At 34.1% G+C, this 22,540-nt stretch overlaps 2 protein-coding genes across 2 annotated transcripts; both read left to right on the top strand.

Annotated features, from left to right (window-relative positions):
• The first annotated feature begins 1,840 nt into the window (after positions 1-1,840).
• Positions 1,841-6,788, top strand: LOC147074327 (uncharacterized). Its single transcript, XM_085943950.1, has 3 exons — positions 1,841-2,353; positions 4,962-5,191; positions 6,299-6,788. The coding sequence occupies exons 1-3, from the start codon at positions 1,841-1,843 to the stop codon at positions 6,786-6,788; spliced, it is 1,233 nt and encodes a 410-aa protein (XP_085800076.1).
• A 5,496-nt stretch (positions 6,789-12,284) lies between these two features.
• Positions 12,285-22,109, top strand: LOC147074326 (uncharacterized). The gene is made up of 3 exons (XM_085943949.1): positions 12,285-12,863; positions 14,856-15,350; positions 22,092-22,109. Exons 1-3 carry the CDS (start codon positions 12,285-12,287, stop codon positions 22,107-22,109), a joined length of 1,092 nt encoding a protein of 363 aa, XP_085800075.1.
• The last annotated feature ends 431 nt before the right edge of the window (positions 22,110-22,540 follow it).

Here is a 22,540-nt window from a genome sequence, read left to right as displayed (position 1 = left end):
TATGATAATTAATGTTAGCCTCAGAGTAAAAATGTTTTGATCGTATCTAAAATTTTCACGTTTAAAGCTGAAATATCTAAAAAATTAACTGTTAAGTCAGTCCGACCCTCAGTTGGACCGGTTGACCATCGCGACTTAGTATCGATGAGTGAAAATTTCTTAGCTTTCAAAATGTTTGCGGCATTTTACGGCGAGCGATATATTAATATAGGAATCACGCACACTCAGTTTCTCCTGGGACACTCTTAGCACAAAATTGAAGAGCACCTAATGTTCGTTACACCACGGTATACGTCTGCATAGCGAATGTGGAGATGTGGCGGGTGGTGGAGGGGAAACCAAGTGTAATATAAATATAATTTGACATAAGTTAAATGTTAAAATTGTTGTAATGTTATCTAAATTTCTACTAAACTGTCAAAGTTGTTATTCTAACTGGGAACCTCGCGCATATGCCCCGATCGGGCCTCACACTTACAAGAATCAGGTCTGTGCAAATGGGTAAATAAACTAAAAATGGAAATATTTTATCCGAATGTAAAACTATAACTAGTCATGAACACGTGCATCATAAAAATATTCAAATGGCACGTGCCAAGAAACTTCGAAAAGCGCTTTCTTATTTTGAAAAAGGAATGAATTCCCCATGATGAATTTTTGTAATAAAAATGTGATTTTGAAATACAATCAATGTACGTATAAATAACTCGTTTTAAAACCGGACTAACACTTTGGAAACACTTTGGAAAAAAACAATAAATATATCGTCGTTTAATTCGCTGCTTAGTCAAACATAAAGAAATGATATGTTGTATTTAAATGGTCAAACGATCATTTACATAAAAAAAACGGTAAATAGTTCACAATCGTTTTGGCTGTATTAAATTTTGAGGTGAATTAATGAACCATTAACTGAGATTGTAGGGAATAGGTCAGTTTAAAACGAATGTCTGGCATAATGGCTGTAAAATGGGGGTTCATTATTAACTGCTTTTTGATTTTACAATGTAACTGCCAGGGAAATTTGACGGAAAACGATGACGATTTAAACAGCGAACTAATCGATTTTTTGGACTACAAAGACATGTCTATATTTTGGATTAATTTCTCAAGCTATATACAAGACGCAAAATATATTACCATTATAAATAACGGTGTCAATAATTTATCTCGAGATATACGAAATTATATCACAGAAACTTTGGAAACTTTTAAAATGTATTCAATATTTTTAGTTGAATCTAAAACGATAGCACAATGGCTGCAAGATGAAGCTCGTAATAAAACAGCTCAAAAATTAATGCGTTATAAACAGATAATTATTGAAATATATGAAAACCGTGATACGTTCAATACATCTTTGTACAATAAGAATTTTTCTGTATTTACACAAAATACGGAATCTTTTTTCGTTATAATTATTACAAGTTTAGAAGAAGCAGATATTGTGTGTAATAATTTGAACGAATCTATTAAAACTGTGACAGGAGAACTGTTTATGAAAACATGGACTATACATAGAGTTATGGGGATTATAATTTTCTATCCGTTCATTTGTGGAAAGTCTATAGTTGTTAAATTCGATCCAGTTATGAACAATGTAAATGAAGATGCTTCATTGGGCGTAAGGTTGATAACAGAAGCCGAATTTATGGTTAATCCAAAAGTAATGTTGACTTATCACGAAACTTTAAACGGATATCCGCTTTTGGTGAAGATTTTTAAAAGGACACCGACGTTGGTTAAAGATTTGCCTAGTTCATTGTTACAAACTTACATGCAAAAAGATGTTGCGGCTATCAATAATATTGGCGGAATTGATGGATTTTTGTTAGGAAATATGGCAAAGTTCCTGAATTTTACGCCAAAAGTATCAGAACCGGCCGACGGAATAGAATATGGATATAAAGCTAATAACGGAACATACACTGGAACAGTTGGAGACGTAATTTATCGTCGAGCTGATATATCAATGAATGGTAGATTTCTAAAAGACTACGGGGCCGAAGGAATATCTTTTACAAGTCCATTTTATTATGAGAACTTTTGCGTGTTGGTTCCTAAAGCGCTTCGGATTCCTTCGTGGATGAACATCTTTCAGAGTTTCAGTCCGATGGTGTGGAATATTACGATTGGTACAGTTGTTTTCTGTGGAATTGTGTGGTGCTTTATGAAGTCTGTCTCCACGACCATGACGAAGCCTGGAAGTGGATTTTTGTTCCACTGTTTCCACTGCATGGATTCTACACTCTTGATCGCTTCTCAGCCGATATTTTTGCCGACGCTGCAACGGGAAAGGATTTTCATCGCGTCGTGTTTGATTTTCAACATCATATTTTCCGGAGTTTTCCAGGTAAGAATTTTATTTGGTTTTGACTACACTCTTATTTAGTTTTGAACACTCTGAAACCCACAATCGTACTCAAATAAACAACACATTTTTTATTTTTCAGTTAATTCTTATCTCACCTATATTATTGTCAAAAAAACGAGCTTAATAAGGTTAGGTTAGATCAGTGATCGCCAAACGGTCGCTCGCTCGCTAGTGGTAGCTCTTGTAGGCTATTTTATCATATTTATAAATTTGCCTTTTATTATTGGATTATATGAAATATTTCTCTAACTGACTCACAGATGATAGAAACAGACCCACAGATGTAGGTACATCTTGATAATTGCATTTGCATGGGAGTGACAAGACAAGGTACTCACCCAGAATTGAAAAAATTGCGGAGGAAAGTGAATGCCATTCTTGTCACTAATTATTTTTACTTTTACTCATATATTTTAAGATATTTTTCAATTATTATTTTGTTTATAAATAAATAATTAAAGTACGCATTTTATGTTTTATCATAAGTCTAATATCCTAATTTATTATAAGTAACATAATAATATTATGTATGGCACGATAAAGGACGATGATAAAATAATTACAAGATAAAAAGAGCTTTTTATATACAACGTTTTTAAATTTTCTGTTGAATTATTATGCTCAATATGCTCAAACTTGTACTTGATATGAAGTAAATAAAAAACAAACAAATATAGAATACTGAAATTGTCAAACTGTCATTTTGATTTCAATAGTAACGCACGTATATATTAATAATTTAGTTGCTAGGACCACCCACTTAGCAACCAATAATAGTCTTTTAATTTTTACGGATTTTTCTGAAATAACTTTCCATACAAAACAGAATTAACTGAAAATGAATTCAATTCTGCTTAAAAATGTTTAAAAGTATTAAAAGAATGCAATGGCATCGTGTTCTGATATATTCAAAAAGTTTAAAATGTCTAACTAGTCGGGAAGTTAGTTTAAAATAGATTGCAAGATTTGTACTGGACAAAAAACCACCGGACAGACAAGAATACGAGCTAATAAAAACGTTGTAAAAAAGTATAAATAAGGAATATGTAAAAGTAGCTCACCAGACAATTTCAAAGTTTTCAATTTTGGTAGTTTTAGTAGTTGTAATTCTGGCAGACAGTTTCAAAATTATTGGTAGACCGAAATGTATGACATAATTGAAAAAAATGACAAAGCTATATGTGTGATACTCGTATGTTCTGTGAGCAGTGGCGGCCGGTGATTTTTTGGATTGTAATTTTTGAGGGTGCGCTGGAAACCTACCTTATTGAAAAATGAAATCAATTCGGCGTTATTTTTGATTTGACAAAACGTTATTGACATTTGGGAAATTACCTGTATATTTTATATTTTTAATATAACATGTTGCGAGTTACTTAAATCTTTATTGGATTTGTTTTAAGAAACGATTGCATCTCTTATAGTAGATAAATACCTCTTTATACGTAAGCCATCTTATTCTATATAAGTACATTATCTTTAGCAATTTGTACACTGTATGAATAATGATTATTTTGAAACTGCACTTTGTGAAATAGTATTAAGATTTATTAGCTTATCACTAGAATTCATGAATTAATAATTTTCTATACCTATTATAAATAACCGACATCATTTTGCGTTCAGTCAACACAAAGGATAGTGAAATATTAATTTTCCAGAAATGCGGTAGGTACCAAAATTATTTTTATCTTCACTGATTTAATTTGCAGTACACATAAATCAAAATATCTTACCGACATTTTATTATATTTCTTACCCATTTTAAATTTAGAAAATAATGAATTCTATTGTATTTAGTTTAACAGGCTTTTTACATACGAGATTGCTAAATATGATACTAAACATAATTTGAGCGTGAACACAAGTCGCAGCGTCTATAATAACAAACCATAATTCAAATATGTAATTGCTCTCTACTCAGAACAATATGATGTCATTTTACCCGGTCGGCGCACGATATTCTGAAACTTACGCATGGCATAAACGATTAGCACGGTTTAAGTTGTTTTATAATGGCTTTAGTTATTACTAAGCTTTGGGTTCATTTTAAGTAAACAAAATATATTGCCGGGGCGCGAACGATTTCAGTGAGGATGACGTATACGGTGCATAGTGCCTGTATTATCGCCGAATGGGAATGTGGGCACATCGGTTTATGGTTTGCATTACAATAAGTGAGCGATAATATTAGTAACCTATGAAGAAAAAATATGATTTACGATGTTGAACGATGTTTCATAGCAATGCAGGCAGTGCAGTGCACTTGTATGATCTTAGACCAGCCGCCGCTGTCTGTGAGTAGTATCTGAATACTAAAAAAACTATTTTTTCCACATGAAAAACTGTTCGGCACGTCAGACAGTATCATAATATTTGTAAAATTTTGGCACGCGTACGTAAAAAGGTTCGCCAACACTGACCTAGTCAAACAGTTCCTTCTTAATCCAACACCACACTACATTTTTGCTCCCATAAGTACCGGGAAAGTAAATAAATTATTATGAGTATTATTATTTTTTCCATATAATTTATTTATTAATTACAGTTGTAGCATGATCTACATGCTTTTAATTATTTTCGTCAGGGCTACTTAAACACGGCCTTCAGCACCATATCCCACTATCCCGACATCGATACCCTGGAGGCGCTGGACCAGTCCGGTCTTCTGATAGCTTCCTCGTCGGGTTTGGATGACATCTTCGGCAGCGGAGTCAGCCAGATTCTCACAAATCTTCAGAAGAAGGTCAGGAGAGTGAAGACGGCAGCCATTGACGCCGCTGCTTATAAGAGAGACTGCTCCGCCGTGGAACGACGGTCAGTACGATTTGATTTTTGTTTGGTAGATCTCCATTATTGCGTTATTTTCTTCAAAAAATTGCGTCTCATGTCTACAATGTACAATTCGTAACAGTGCCGATCACATGTCAATTAAATAATACTAAAATATTTGTAATTAATTATATTCTAATTGTCGTATATCAGGTAGACCAGTACTTCTCAACCTAGGAGCGCGGCCCCAATGTGGACCTGGAGCTCCTGCCAGGGAACCGCGAAACATTTCAGCATTTGAAAAAAAAATCATAAAAACGTGATCACTGGACGCTAATATTTCCCAAACTTATAGGCCATCCATGAACTGAAACCGTATGCAGTTTCGAACCGTGTGCCATAACTAAAGCTTATCTTTTCTGTTCATGGAAATTTATTTTCACAAAGTATTTTATAAGCATCTGATCGTATCCGTTTATACCGCACACTTATACTTACAAATTTAGTGAAAATATATTCAGTATATCAGTATGGCACACGGATCTAAACCGCATACGGTTTCAGTCCATGGATAACCTCTTAGATCAAGATCAAAGTACAATTGGATAAGAACATTAGCTAAATCCTTAAAATATGATTATAGAACGTGGTTAGCTGAATAAGAATTGATTGATATTTGATCAGATAGGTAGATCTTGAAGTCGAATTTAATTAAATAAGTCTTGCAGAACTTTAGATAAGGCGGCAGCAATAATATCCGTCAATCGCAAAAGCAGCATTGTTAATCATAATTCCTCTTGCGACAACATACCTACCTATGCGAAACAGCATTTTAGTCATTACTGGTATTAAAAAATAAACACAGGTCCTGCCTCTCAACGGAATCTTTGGAGCAAACCCTGCGAATTAGCATTTCAAAAATTGTACCGGATATTGATGTATTATGTAAAAATATGCAATCACAAGTAGTGTGACACGGCAAACTGCATACGTACAAATTTCAGGACACGGATCTTTTTAGGATCTTTAATATATTTTTATAATACGTGTAGGTAGGTAATTTTAAACCAAATATTGAAAACGCTAGGTATGAATGAAATTAATCAGTAAGTATTGTAAATTGATAATTGAAACAGTTTTCTCTTTATATAGATTAGACGCAAAAATCATCATCCAGGTATCCTACATGGGCCCCGACGACGAGCCTCTCCTTCACGTCGTCAATGAATGCCCTCGAAGCTACTATCTCGCCTACATCGTCTACAAAGGTTATCCATTCCTCGGACACATGGACAGATTCATGCGGCGAGCCACGGAGGCAGGTCTCAACTACTTCTGGTACGACATAACCTCTTATGCCATCATCCTGAAGAAAACGTCCAAGTACCGTGGCAGTGGTGATTCATTGAAAAAGCTCTCGCTCGTGGACGTGCAGACAGCTTTTTTCGCCCTGGCAGTAGGGTTAGTGATAGCCATTGTTGTCATGCTAACGGAGTGGTGTTTCTATTACATCAATAATAGGAAGAACAGAAAGCGTGGGAAAGGTTTCACCATTTGTAGTATAAGGAAGAAGAGGAAGGAGAGATTGAATGAAAATAGTATTCCTAATAATAATAATATGTTTTCAGGGTATAATGAATGAAAAGTCATATTCTATCGTTTGGCTAGGGCACGCGCAAACTTCTCAGCGATGACGTCAATAAGATAGGTACTATTTATAACAATTTTATTAGTGCCTATTCCGATCGTTTTATATTTCATCGATAAAGTACGTAACCAGGGCTCGAAATGGACCGGAGCGCCGTTCCGGTTCGTGAAATCGTTAAAATTATAGCTCCGTCTCGTGGAAAAAATAATTTGACCGTCTGAGCTAACACACTTATTTTTATAAAATACACATAAAATTTGTTATAATAATATATATTGTAATATATTGTTATTATAATAAATATGTTAATATCTTAGTAAATTAGAAAATTGTCGAGCGCTCCGGTTCGTAAAGTTTTCCATTTAGAGCGCTGTACGTAGCAGTAAAAAGTCAACTATAATTATGGAAAGTTTTTCAAATATAATATGACATATTGAAGCATTATTTATTTAAATTTGTAGAATGGCTTACGGTTTATATATCGCGTTTTGTATAACTTTTGACATTATTATTTTTTATAATATACCTAATAATTTTATAATTTTATAATAATATACCTAATGATTTCCATTTTTTAAGACATTTAAGTACGTAATACAGCTTATAGTAAGTACCTTTATAGTATATTAAAGAAATAATCAACAGACATAACATAGTGAAATAGCTAGGATCAGATCAGAGCTCGCAATTTTGTGTTGTGGCCTGATTGACTCTTGTCAGAATACCTATGTTTTAGCAATAATATAGGAAATTGATAGGTTCGACATTGTAGTATTATATTGAAACTCGTAATAGTGATTCTTTAAGTTTTTCGTAGCTATACTACGTTTAGAACACAGCCTAAATTATTTAATTATACCCATCTACTATAATTGACTACCGTACATAATAATATACATTGACTACTGTTATACATTTTTCCACTTATATTCCAAGTCGATAACTTTTTTCAAACCAATAGTCATTATTAGAAAATTACATTTTCTTGTGGAATTTATTGTTCATTTTTTTAGATCTTCCGGTCAGTTTTTTGCCATCAATTTATAAAAAAAAATCTGTTAAAATTGAAAGTCGAGACATTTTTAGTTATCGTAATAGATTTTTGGGTTTCCACCGTGTGTACTTCTTCTTTCTTTCCTCGACGTTTCGGGCTCGTTGCATCTCTTGATTATGGCCTCTGCAACGAGCCCGAAACGTCGAGGAAAGAAGGAAGAAGTACACATGATGGAAACCCAAAAATCTATTACGATAAAAAAACAACCGCGAAAGTCTCAGCCAATATATAACATCTTTAGTTATTCCGGCAAAACTGTTTTTTTTAACCAAAAAATCAAATCAAGAATTCCACTTTGATTCTTTTAAATTCCAGTTACAGTCGGCAGCATTAACTTATGATATTTTCTCGAGAATCTCATTGATTGAAAAATTCTCTAGAAATCAGAATTCTCAAAATTTTGTAAAATTATTTTTTCGAGAATCCTCGAGACAGGATTTATTGGTCATAACCTGAGCTATGAGTTAAACACATATATTTTATCTTTGGTGGATTCTTTTTCATCAGAAGGTTTATGTTAGAATAATTAATATTAATCGATATTATTTAAAACTCGAAGACTGCGCAGAGCATGTAAAGATTTTCAAACGAATCAAGTCTATATTCAATAGGAGATGAGGTAGGGAACTGGAGGGTAGGTTGGTTCGACTGCCAAATGAATAACTCAGAATTTGGTGCGTGAATGAAATGAACCCTGGTTTTATTATCTCCTTCCAAATAAATATCCATTTAATTATTACAGGTAAGTTTACAGATTATAATGTAGATGAGTGAAATCACGAGAATGCGTTCCGATGCATTACGAGTTCGATCGGGCGAAGCGCAACGATAACCTTACGGCTAAATCGTTGGTAACTGAACGACGATGTTGCTTTCTTCTACTGAGTGTTTTATACTGATTCGATACAATAAAAAATGCTGCTAACAACTACTTGAATATTTTTGATAATCATGCTTATGATGTTTATTGTGCAATGCACGATTCGTTTCGTAAATTATAAAAAATTGATTTTATTTTGAACAATTATGCAGTTTTAATAATTGCGCAAGATTGATTTTCATACAAACAACTTTTGTGCATATCATGGTAAACCTATATAGCATTATTTATTAATTTGCGATATTATTGATTAATTGAATTATTATATTATTTTGCTAAATTAGCTTTCTATTGAAATTTGATTGACTCAAATAAATCGCTTGTTTTGCAATTTTGACAATATTATGTTGCAAGCTACATTGTAGTTATAAATTAATGGTTTCCTGTCAAGTCATGCTGTATGGTAGGGTATTCACCCTACAAATTTCTTCACGAGACGGAGCGATAAACTTGCCGATTTCATGAACTGGAGCCTTGGACATACCGAAAATAATTGAAATCAAATTTTGATACAGTTATAAAATAATTAGCGACGGTTGGAAAGGGTTAAAATGCGGTCGACTGGGAGGACATCTTTGTGAAAGACGGTTATATAATATAAAACTTTTTAAACAGTAAGTGAAAAAACTATATATATTTTAGCCCCCCTCGGATAATACACACCCTGCACACACGAGTTGGGTGACTTTTTGCATTAATTTTAAGTTCGTGAATATAAATTTAATTTACTAATAAATCATGATTAAAATAAGTTTCACAGTAAAATAGAATTTTCCACGAATTTTGTTGGTATCAAATTTACACCATGGACATTTTATAATAACATTGAACTCATATTGTACCAATTCAGTGATGTCCAACATATTTATTAATATAGACACACTTTCCCGCAAACCAATAAAATTATAGATATCACAATAATTGTTTGTAAAAAATCTTCCGTCCACACATGCAAACATTGCTATCAAATTAAATGTAATTTGGACAGTTCACACTATATAAATTTGTGTGCTTTAATACTTTGGACGCTGAAGACGCGCATGCGCGTAATTGCCAGGCGGCCGATCGATGTAATTAACGTGCATTTTAAAGGGGGCAATTAAAATCTCATTATATAGTTAGCAGCGAATGCGTTAATCAAAACAACACTCCAAGAAGCCATGAGTCGCTACTTCCGGTGATAGATCAAATCCATTCACAATATAAACATCTTAACACTAGCTTATTTGACGGTGTATTTGTGTAAACCAATTTTAATTCATTGTTTTTTTTTGTTTACGGGTAATAATTTGGATATGGGATGTATTATTAATTGAAAAATAAAATCTTTTCGGAGATCGTAATTGTAGGTATTTACCAATTATTTATTCAATGAAATATGATATGATTTTCTTCTTCCTGATTTCCTAGTTACCATTTTAATAAGAAAGTTAATAATAATAATATAGATAAGTACATAATTAAATGGTTCGCTTAAGGCTATACTTCAGTTGAGGCATGGTCTAAAAAGATTGTGGCTAGGCGATGCGCGGGTTGTGCAAATGACGCATGCCGAACGAAATATAATTTGTCATAATTCATTAATTTTCAAGTAATTTGTCATATGTTTATTGTTATATTACTAATAATAATATTATATTCATTGACATGTTTTCTTTTTTAAGTACAGACGTAAAGTTTTTTAGTCATCTTTTCACGATTTAAGAATATTTTCATCTGACGCCATGACAAAACAAATCGACGTGCGCACACTTCGACTTTCGGTCTCCGATTGGTGAGCCCAGGCGACGTGTGAGAAATTTCGTCGCACCTACTGTTGAAAATTATTTGCCGTTTCACTGAAGTACGCTCTTAATCAAAGGTGGTAGCGGGAAGCGAAAAATTGCGCCGCAGGCGAATATTTTCCGTTATCCCTAGTGCAGGTTTGAAATAATGTTGTGTTTTGTAAATGCTTCCGATTGTCGCTATACCTACTACTATAACTACTAATGAAATTTTGTTCTGGGGCGCCTTAAAATGGCTTCACATGCCAATTTAGATATCCGTGAGCTACCACTTGATCACCACTGAATTAGTGTTATATTCCGTAACGCTTATAAAAGATGTTATCACTAATATCAAAATTATTCGTTAAAATAACACTTTGCCAGCCGAACGGCACTATTCTATATACCAAATGATAATATTTGCATAAAAATATAGCGAAAACTATTATAAAATGTATATTTTATATAAAGAAAATATTGAATTGCCTACATAATTGAAAAAACAAAGACCTTGTCAACAATATAATGTAAATTCGGCTTACAATATTCAATGTTTATCATGTGATTAATGGGTGGTTTAAAGCGTGACAAATTTGATCAATTTATTTGACTAGAATCACCAAAAATATTTACTTTCAGGAAAAATAATATTCCACGAAGAAAATACAATTGATAATACCTATAATACTTAACACTGGAATAGATTTAGAGCACTCATATCAAATCCTTTTCAGGAAGGTGTCAAATTATAACAAAAGACATTATTTGTTGGCAATACAATAGTGAAAATAGTAGGCAGCCTATAATAATGGCTTGTTATTAAATTTTGTGTGTAGTTTTGCTTCGTTGTTATTTGATACACGTACCAAGGAATATAACAATATTTTTCTGGTGTCAGAATTTTCTTGGATCATGTAACAATGGAGATCATAAAGTATTTTGTTTTATCTACATTTTTATTTTGTATCCCTGGAGTGTACCTGCAGATTAATGGAACAGGAATACAATACGAAACAGTTGTTTATAACAGCGTTGATATTTATAGTAAATTTCATGTCGTGGGAAAAGATTGGTCCGATTTTTGGTTTGAGATGACTTCTTACTCTCGTCTGACGAAGTACGTGACGATTCTCCAAGGGATTGGCTCCGATGAGGATACGGAACGTGGCAGTTTTAGGCTGAAGGATTTTCAATCAAAGTTAATCGAGTATCTGTATACTACTGGATCTCTGCCATTGATGCATTTTTCAGTACCTCTAATTAATAATACCAACTGCAAAAATTGTAACACTGTAACAGCTCATATGATCTCTCAGAAACATGTTATAATGGTACTCTTTGAATCTTTGCAGTGTTTGGATGAATCTTTAGACGATCCGAAGTGGTATATTTATAAAAAAGCGAAAAGATCCTATTTTGTTTTTATAATAACTAATGAACGATTACAAGAGATTTCGTGTGAATCAAAAGAGTTTAATAACATTTTCTTTAAAACCATGGGAACGTACGCTGATAAAATTTGGGAAATGTTTAATTTACTAGAAACGACATATCTTTTTCCTTCATTGTGCGGAAAACAAAAAATAGTTAAATACAATTTTCTTGATACGTTCCACAATAAAAATTACACACAAGGAATAAGCATTATTACAAAAGAATACATACAAAATAATAAAAAAGCTTTGTTTCACACTTCGAATAATTTCAAGAAGTATCCAATTAGAGTGAGTTTATTTGAGAGGGTTCCAACTTTGGTGAAGTCTATGCCATGGCCTTTTATGGAGTCATACATGGCGAAGGATATCAATAATATTGGAAACCTTGGAGGGATTGATGGATTTTTCTTGGGTAACCTAGCCGCAAGGCTTAACTTTCACCCTGTGATCCGAGAACCTGTTGACAAAATGCAATACGGGTATAAACTTGCCAATGGAAGTTTTTTTGGAAGTATTGATGATGTAATATCAAAGCGAGTGGACATTTCATTGAACGGACGATATTTAAAGTACTACGGAACTGACGACATCGAATTTACGTTTCCGATATTTTCGGATCAGCTCTGTTTGCTGGCGCCGAAGTCTCAGAAGATACCGCCATGGCAGACCATATTCTTCGTTTATAGTTTGACAGTCTGGGGTATAATCGGTTCTATAATCTTGCTGCTGGGGTTTCTGTGGTGGCTGATGAAAGCCAAGTTTCCTAAAGTCGAAGGCGAAGGGGAGCGGAGTAAGGAACCTTGGATCGTGATGCTCCTGGAGATGTTCCTGATTGCTGTGTCAAGTCCTATAAAGCTTCCGGTAGTCGGCAGAGAGAGAGCCCTTCTGATGTGGTGTTTGATTTTGAATATAATAATTGGAGGTATTTTTCAGGTATGAATTTTCAATATTCTTCAAATATAATAAAATTAATCTTTAAACCTGCTAACTAGTGAATCCAATCCCGAGCCAAAATCTTGATCCCGGGATTCGGGATTACGATTTGACGATCCCGGGATCCCGGGACTGGTCTTGGGATTGGCATATTTTTCAATAGTTAATATAAAATTTCTATATATGCAAATAACGTTGATAAAATCGGTCAAAAATACATTTAGTATAATTTATACTATTTAAGGCATTTATTGTTAATATTGTATACGTTCAATCTTGGAAATACATAGGTTTAATGGAGTAAATAATATTGTAATATGTATAAATAATAATGTGAAAGTAGAACAGTTTTATTTATTTATGAAAAAAACAAATACAAGTTCAATTAAAATAAAAAAATGACAAATGCATTAAAAACATGGTGGAATCACTTTGTTATAAGTGCGAAGCATTGTTTATTCCAATCTTTCTCATTTTTATTAATTTATGTGAAAAAATAAAATGAATTGCCAACACATGGGCAATAATTCAAACTTCATTCAAACTCAGTTTATTTCTAATGTATTTGTATGTTATTAAAAGTATTTTTTCTGTTATATTTGTTTTTTATTTTATTTTCTAAAAAAATTGATAAAAAACTCAATCCCGAAAGTTTCGGGATTATGTTTACCAATCCCGGGATTCATTGGTATCGAAAATCGTTCAGGATCCCGGGATTGGAATCCCTACTGCTAACTCAATTTTAGCAAATTGTTCAGGAAGGAGAAAAATATAATAAATTAACTATCGAGCGGAATTTAACAATTCCAAAAATACACTTGCAATTTTTATTTTACAAATTAGCTGCACTATGAATAATTAACACACTATTTTAGCTTCCGTTTTATATATTATAAAGAAAATTTATATTAAGAGCAGAGTTGTTCCATTTACGATATTGGAAATTGGGTGTTTTGTGTGAAGAACGATAATGCATTTATTTATAGGTTTAGGAGTTTGAAATTTTGTGTGAGCATAGAAAACATGCTTTATAACAAAATGCCGTGCAAATATCATTTTTTGGTCAAAAGTGCAGTTGGCTGGTTTGCAGATTAATTTATCGTTATTAATTATGATTAAGGATGCTGCTCTAAAGAAGTGGCGTTAAATATCTTTTTGCAAAGTTAGATTTGCAAGGTGGACATGCATTGTACTAATAATGAAATACAGCACAATATTTAGTACTAATTCCACTTCTTTAATATTATTCTTTGCCGGTCTTTAGTTCTTAAGAAAAAAAGTCCCATCTGTCCCAATCCCAACCATAATTAAATTCGCCCTGTGTAATTCGTGCGCACTAGAAGATATCGCAATCTGCGCAAGTTCAAGGTTAAATTGTTCCACTATCACGTTAACGTCAGTTCAATTAATAACATTATTTGATATGTTTTTACCAATATATTTTTAGCATTCTGGGGGTATGAATGTGATTACAATTATTATTACATATATAATATCGACTGTAGAAAAGAAAAAGGGCGTAACGCTCAGATATTTCAAAATTGGTTTTATTGGATAATAACGTAATACACGACTAAACACACACGGTGTCCAAAGGATGTTAGCTGCAAATGCCAATTTATTATCTAAATGTAGCTAGCAAAACTAAAAAAAAGGAAGTGAGGTGGGAAACACGGGAATTTTTGTTGTTGTTTTTTTCTTAATTAAGTCAATAATTAATATCAGGTTAGGGATATAAAAACCAAATAATTATCAATTATCATGCATCTCAATGTTATGTCTATTTTGTATTTTAACTTTGACCGAAAACCATAACAAAAACGTTTTTGTGCCTCCTGTGAAATTTGATTTGTGTGGATGACGCCTTTTATCCTTTCCACAGTCGATATAAATCTATTTACTTGCTATAATATGACATGACGTGTTAATGCTTCAATGCTTATTTAATTTCATTTGGTTCGTAAACATTATGCAAAATGTTTATTTCCATAGGGTTACCTAAGCACAGCGTACAGCACAACGGTGTATTACCCCGATATAAACAGTCTCGAAGAATTGGACAGATCTGGTCTCCCCATATCCTCACGTTCCGAAGATATCTTCGGCTCAAACATCAGCAAAGTTGCAGACCGCCTCAGTAAGAAGATGGTATCAGACGCGTATGGGTCCCTCAGAATGGCGGCGGAAGAGAGAAGTATTGTCGTCATGGAAAGAAGCACTGATGCCAATATATTAATTCAGTTGAACTATACAGACGCGAATGGGGACCCAGAACTTAATATAGTAAATGAATGTCCGCGCTCTTATCATCTGTCTTACATAGTCTACAAAGGATTCCCATTTCTAAATCATATCAATAAATTCATTCAAAGAAGTATCTCGGCTGGGCTTAATTTGAAATGGTATACGGAAAGTGAGTACGCCATCTTGCTGAAGTCTCGAATGGACGAAGGGACGGTCATAAAAGACACATTGAATCTCATCGATGTACAAACATCATTTTTTATTTTATTTTGCGGTTGGGGGATATCTTTTATTGTGTTGGTTTGCGAGGGATGTAAAAAATATTTTAAGTCAAAAATGAGATGTAGAAAATATAAAAGAGTGTCGATGAAAAGTGATAAAAAATTGAAGGGATTAGTTTCGTATATCGAGTAAAATCAAAGATGTAGAAAAAACCTTATTACATAAAGATGGAGCCTAAATGTATAAAATGTAAGCAAAAAAGAACACAATATGGTCTACCGATTAAGTTAGCTACAGGTCAATCTCGCAAATTTTCCAACAGGGCTGTACCCAGACATGAAACCTTTGCATTTTCAAAGTTCGAATGAAGCTTCAAAGCTCTAGTAAAGTCTAGTAGGCACTTGCATACATTGAATTATTTTTTCAATAATTTTATATGTTAAAAGACAATTGTTCATTATTGGAAAACTAAGGATTATAACTACTTTTACCATTTTAAGAAGAAATCGAATTGAGCATTGTAAAATTTCAGTATAGGTACCTAGTGGAAAAGGTACGAGAGAAATATTTATAAGAAATTAACGTACTAACAATAGTTATCTATCTATTAAATTCTGATGCAATAATATACCAAAATTTACACTGCACGTGAAGAAATAGTCTTTTTTTTCTACAAACATACATAAATGTGTTTTCATGTTGTAAATAATTCCGGGATTATCTGACAATTTGACAAATTGGTTATAAAAAAAAATGACTAAATGTTTTATGGCAGGAAAAAAACAAAACGATAAAAAATGAGGCAACACTAAATACCAATTCGGTCAGCCATGTAGCTAGATACTTAGAGAGGGTCCAATAAATATTTTTGTTTCCACGAGTGCCTACTTAATGACGTTACATTTTGGAAAATACCCATCATTATGAGTATGATGACATATCAAAATGATGCAATTCATTCGGAATTTTCACAAACTACCGTAATTTTCGGCGATTATGAAAATGAGGCTACATGTAAATTGTACGTAAAACATTTCACCGTGGCACAGTTCGCCGTGAGGTTTCTATCGGAAAGAGATGATTGTTTACCAGGGATGGCGAACCTATGGCACGCGAGATGATTTGTCATGGCACGTGAATGTTTCATTTTGAAGAGAGAGAAAATCCTTAAATCAATTAAAAAAATATTTTTTTTTACAAAAAAGTTTTACAAATAAACGTCCTTATATAATATTAAAAAATAATGACGACATAGCCATGCGTATTTTATTCGGTTTTTAATATTATTTTTACCAGTCGATGCGCAAACGGAAATGGTGAAATTCGTGCATAAATGACAGATCGCATTTTATAAAAAATAGCAGGCAAATACTCTTTCAAGAATAATCATTATGTTCAATGTAAATGTGTTTTTCGCCATGAAAAACTGCTTGGAACGTCAAACAATCGAAAAATATTATTTGAGAAATTTCGGCACGCCTACGTAAAAAGGTTCGCCAACCCTGCCGTATACTATATGGTCTCCAATTTTCAGAGTCGGTCCAACCAGCTGTTGGGCCCATCGGGCCATCCGACTTGGTTGCCAGAAAGGCCAATTATGTTGCTTTTCATAAATTTGCGGCGTCTTACTGCGGGCGTGAAGATCACTTCACATAATTTTTTCCCGTCCGTTTTGCTAGCTTCGTTTATTGTTATACTTAAACTAAATTCATTTTCTTTTATGTAATTTCCATGTCCCTTTCTCTCCCCGGCACTTTGCTTTAGAGTAACCCTTTGAACCCAAGTCAAAGCTTACTTAGAGCGTGACAACCTCAGTCTTGGGTATCTGCTCCCGTTACATTACCAGGCGAAAAAACTGCGCAGATGCCGCACATCGCTAACATAATGTGCCTAGTGATACGCTCGACTAAGCCCGAGTTTGGTGCGGAGCGGTTGGTTTGGAGGGTCCTTCTTTTTTTTTTGGTCTCCAATTTTATTAGATTCAATATGAACATTAATTCAATTTTCATAGCTGATTTTGGCAACATTCATGAATTCAAGAATGAAAACCTAACCTAACAAATAATTCAGTAGGTATATCAGCTATTTTCAAAATTTGTTTGCTGCTGGCTTCCTGTAAAGTGTAAACCGACAAGAACCGTGTTTTATTTAGACATGGATTATATGTCAGTACTATACGACCCAAAGACGATGGACGGTCTTTCATTTACCTACGGCCATATATTGCTGATACAACATTTCACGGTGACGTGTGATACGGCGAACTGCATACTTACAAGTTTCCGGACACGGAAAATGAAAGGGGCAGTGGCGTTTCATGGGGAATTATTGGTAATAGGTATTCACCTGTTACATAAATCTGGACCATCAGTTGTTATCCCAAGTTGCAGAACTAACCTGCAATTTGTAATCTAAATTTACATTACCCTGTTATATAAAAAATCTACATAACGGGATAATGACTGTGTTTAACTTAATCGCTTCGGATATTAATATATTCCACTTGCGTGAGACGTTGCTTTATAAATTCAAAAAAAATAGGGTCTAGGATATTCGGTGAACTTTTTATATATATTTTTAACCAATTACGCTGTTTTTTTGTATACAAAATGTTACAAGTAATTTTCATTCCTCCCTGTCATTGTGAACGTCTTAAATTTGTATTCTGTAAAGTTCAATATAAGTAAAATTCGAGCGGGTCAGAAAAAAATATACAAATTTAACCATTTTGGAGATTAGGGTTTTGTAAAAAAAAAACATTGTAATAGGTATCCAGAATCGCATCGTTTTTAAAGGGGCAAGTACGAGGGTCTTTTGTGGTCCCAAAATAAGTAAGAGATTTATCAGCAACGTTGATAAAGCAAGCATACAGCTGCAGCTGTTGACGCTCTTGCTTTACTGTACTGCTATTTGCGATTTCACGTGATTTTTTATCTACCAATAATGATTAGGTGATTCTTCTTTAGGATTGTAACCAGTGGCGACCGGTGAGTTATTTTACTGGGAGTTCACTTTTTTCACCTTTTGACTGCCGTAAAAAGGCATTTGCCTTCTTCAAAACTTCACCGAAAAATCAAAAAAAAAACTATTCGTTTTTTTAATTTAGTACATTTAAAAGAAATCATAAATAACTCACTATTTATTATTTGTTGTACCTCTAAAAACAGTTTTTCTTGAAAAAAATGGATTTAAACTTTAACACAAACTGGTTGACACGAACTATTTTGTTTTGACCGAATTATTAGTACTACCGAAATATCTCGTATCTGGCAGTGACCGGGATTTATTGTTCATTTGTATGAGAAATCCATTCTTCTGTTTTTCATCGACACAAATTTTTCAATTACGCGTTTGTTGAAGTCAGGAATCTCTTGTATCATTCTTTTTTCGATACTGAGCACACATAATGCGTTCAATCTTGATTGCGCGATGGCGTTTCTACTAACTGATCCGTTTGAGTGTGAAAAAACATCTTTCGCTTTCCACTGATGTCATCGGAATAGTAAAAATTAAATTTAATAGTAAAACCGTTTCCGTAAATGTGTCAATGAGATTTTTTTCGATTAAAATGTTTTATAATGCTGAGGCGCCATCAGCATTATAAAAATTATCCAAGCTGTAAATAACAGACAATTCATTTTTGAGTTTATTTTTATCTAAAAAGTCAGACGTATTACAGAGCTAGTTTGGAGAGATATCATAATTGATAAACATTGTGAATTTAGTTATCAAACTGAAAAAAAAACTTGAAGTTTATTTTTAAATTGTACTTCGCCTAAATTTGAGAAATGTTGTCAACATGTGCGGAAATTTAAATGCGTACTGTGAAACGAATTTATTTTTATGATAATATTGAATAAAAATTATCAAACAATAATTGTACGTGTGATACGGGCTGTATTGTTTTAAAACCGATGAATCTGCGTTCGGGCCGAGAGCGACTGAAACTGTCGCTCCCGAGCACGTAGAAAAAATATTTACGTATTGCTATCCCACGCGACAGACGACGCTCTTTCTCATTGCAAAGAAATCGAAATTAGATTACTGGGCGCTTTGGTCGAGCGATGGCGAATATCGCTCACATCAACATATAATATTATTATTTAAAATAGCCGGTTAAAAACACATATTAGAATTTGTTTTTGTACATGAATTAATGACTACGGTAATAGATCAGAACACTTTTAATTAATCAAACATAAATTAAATACTCATTTAAAAAAAGTCTTTTCGCATAAATTGAGTGAGTGAGTGTGCACCGCTCCAGCGCTCTCAAGGGAGGATCGCCACTGATTGTAACACATAATAAATTTTTGTCATATTGCGGCACCGGAAAATAAATCTCAGAGCTTCTTTATGAAGCTACAAATTATTCTGCAAAGCGATGTGTAGCTATTTTAATCATTTTTTTTATTTTCTAAAACTCTCTCTTTAAGCACTAACGTGCATGGTTGCTACATCAGTCCCGTGCAGCATTGCTTCGGGACAAGGAAATGTGGCACTAAAATCTTTTCATTCTAACACATTTATAGCGTCATGAAAGGCGGCCGTGCACAAACCGCGGCTGCATGTAGATGGCGGGTGGAGATGGGGTAACTTAAATCATTGGTCCAATAATCATGTTTGATTAAGTGTTAGTTTGATTATATTCTAACGAATCTGCGTCTCGTGGGGGTAGGCGGGTAATACACTAAATCCGAGCGACATTATCTAAGGGACGGCAAATTGAGGAAGGGATGCGAATATTGCAACGTTTGAGTGTATTATTATGAGTGAATATTAATAAGTTGTAGGCATAATGTAATACCCATGTACCGAGCAATGTTTTCGCCTGCGTCACTTACAAGTTTCACAAGCTCTATACAATATACTGCTCTCATACAACTCACATGAGAAAATGGAGTTAAGGTTGTGACATCGTTTGTTTTCTATAGCTTTACCTTCTTACCTACTGATTACGAAACGTGCCAAAATTACTGTTTTTTTTTTAGAATTATTAATAACCATGTCCTTGCTTTTTCGTACAAGGTGGTTGTTAGTAATTTTGAACAATCACAAACACCCAGGCTTTGATAAAAACACATAAATGTTTTTGTCATGACCAGGAATCGAACCCAGAACTCTCGGGTGGAAGACCAGCGCCTTACCCACTGCACCACGAGAGCCGCCTTCACTGTTGATAATCATGGCCCCCATAAGGGGGGGGGGCTGACAGGGCTCTAGCCTGGGGGCCCGGGCTTAGGGCCGGGTCGATCACTTAAGCGAGATAAACATACACTACAAATTCGCGCTAATAGTAAAAAAGTCGCTAATTCACAAGTGGAATTTTATTTTATAATTATTTTTAGTGTGTTTCCTGGCTAATAAAAACGACTATTTTATCAAATACGGCGAAAGGCCGCATGTTACTTGGCTATCACAAAAGGGGGTCGTGATCACTGCTTCATAATAATCCGTGCCGACAATTCAAGTTGATTTATTAAAAATGCTCAAAATCTCAGAAAACCTTTATTTTACACAGAACCCTGCAGTTCTGCAGAATACCATTTGGGTATCACTATTGTATTAGTAGAAAATTACACGGCTCTTAACCTTAGCGATAGGTAGGGGGGCCCGCCAAACATCTAGGCCTGGGGGCCCGCTTCAGGATATGGGGGCCATGTTGATAATTATTAAGTTTCTACGATCTTTTTTTTTTATAAATTGCTACTGGCAATGGCCTGATAACCTGACGAAACCTTTCCTGGTTATTCTTTTAACTAGTTCTAGCCTTTTTGCTGATTATGATTCTTTTGACGTAAAACTACGTTTTTATTCAGCATAGATAGATCGCCAAACGTTCGGTAATGATGTAAAAAAAGAAATAAACACAAAAAAATAAAAATTATACCACTGTGTAGACAAAAGTGTCATCCGACGATACATGTCAAGTTTAAACCGGTTGAGCGATCTAGGTCGACAAGGCGGGTGGAGAAAGACAAGCCTCGATAACTGCGTTCCGGTGGACATTTTACGCATATAGCTCCCTAAGATCTCAACTGATTTGGATATTTACATAGAGTTTTGTAAACCATTCATTCCTTAAATATACCTACGAAATAACTTTAAAAAATATTTATTTCGTTAATATTATCCTTAACCGTAAACGTAGTTCTTTCATAAACTTTATGGCTCACTTCGCTGGAGAACCGCTGCAACGTATATTATTATTAAGCCCATAGTTGACGCTCATACGAGGCATTGGTTCATATATTTGGGCATTAAATACTTATCGGACAATCTAGTTAAACACATATTACTAATAAAATATTACACACAAATATTACACATAAACGAATGTCCAAAGAGAAAATATTTGACGAAAATGTCAGAAAGTTTGGCCTATGTCAATGTTTTTATTGATTTCCTATAGAAGTCGCGATAGATAAGCCATATTTTTAATCGTGTCACAATGTATGTAAGCATTGTGTACTTTCACCCATACTAATTATTGTTTGACGATATCTGTAGGTTCAGTAATTTATGTAAATCGATAAGTATGTACATTATTTGTACCTCAGAGCCAGTGTGCCTCAAGTCAGATTGTGTCGAAAATGGGAGAAGGATTTTCTACCAGAATAACAATTATGATATTTTTCAAAGTCCATCTTTTGAGTGAAACATAAAATTCTTAAATCCACAAAGTACATTAGGAGCTAAAAATATGAAGTGTTTTTTTGGTAATTCTCAAGTAATTGATGTGTTGTTCATCATCATTATCAGCCGGTGTCGATCAACTGATGGATGAAGACATCTCCCAGCTCCTTCCATTCTTATCACATCCTAGTTCTTCGCTGCCACGTACATCCACCGAAATTTATGAGTTCTTCCACCCATCTGGCTTTAGGCCCCTTTGGGTACGACGGCAGTATTTCACTCGCCGAGCGATAGTCCAGCCCATTGGCATTTCATCTGCTTAGTGACCTCTATCACATCGCGTACTCTTGTCTGCTTCCTTATCCATGGGTATATTTTGTGATCTTTTCGCGTTATGCTCAACACGCGCATTTCCGTGCCACATTGCGCTATTCGTAATTTTTGAATTTCTCTTACATTCATATTTCATGTTACACATGGATACGCGAGCATCGGTAGCACATATTGATTGAACACTTTACGCTTAAGGCATAGTGGAAGGTCAGTTTTTGAATACTATTCAAGTGCCCAAATGC

This window comes from Rhyacophila brunnea, unplaced genomic scaffold, assembly GCF_057557595.1.
Source record: "Rhyacophila brunnea isolate RB1 unplaced genomic scaffold, BYU_Rbru_1.0 scaffold_16, whole genome shotgun sequence".
NCBI classification, from domain to species: Eukaryota; Metazoa; Arthropoda; class Insecta; order Trichoptera; family Rhyacophilidae; genus Rhyacophila; species Rhyacophila brunnea.
Note: the sequence above shows the minus strand (reverse complement) of the source record. Positions and strands in the feature narration are given on the sequence as shown.

Bases quoted from the DNA above. Each gene is read 5' to 3' on its own strand.
- LOC147074327 (XM_085943950.1), top strand. From the start codon at position 1,841: ATGGCAAAGTTCCTGAATTTTACGCCAAAAGTATCAGAACCGGCCGAC. The intron at 2,354-4,961 runs GTAAGAATTTTA...TATTTTCGTCAG, and splicing joins TATTTTCCGGAGTTTTCCAG to GGCTACTTAAACACGGCCTT. The intron at 5,192-6,298 runs GTCAGTACGATT...CTCTTTATATAG, and splicing joins TGCTCCGCCGTGGAACGACG to ATTAGACGCAAAAATCATCA.
- LOC147074326 (XM_085943949.1), top strand. From the start codon at position 12,285: ATGGCGAAGGATATCAATAATATTGGAAACCTTGGAGGGATTGATGGA. The intron at 12,864-14,855 runs GTATGAATTTTC...TTATTTCCATAG, and splicing joins TAATTGGAGGTATTTTTCAG to GGTTACCTAAGCACAGCGTA.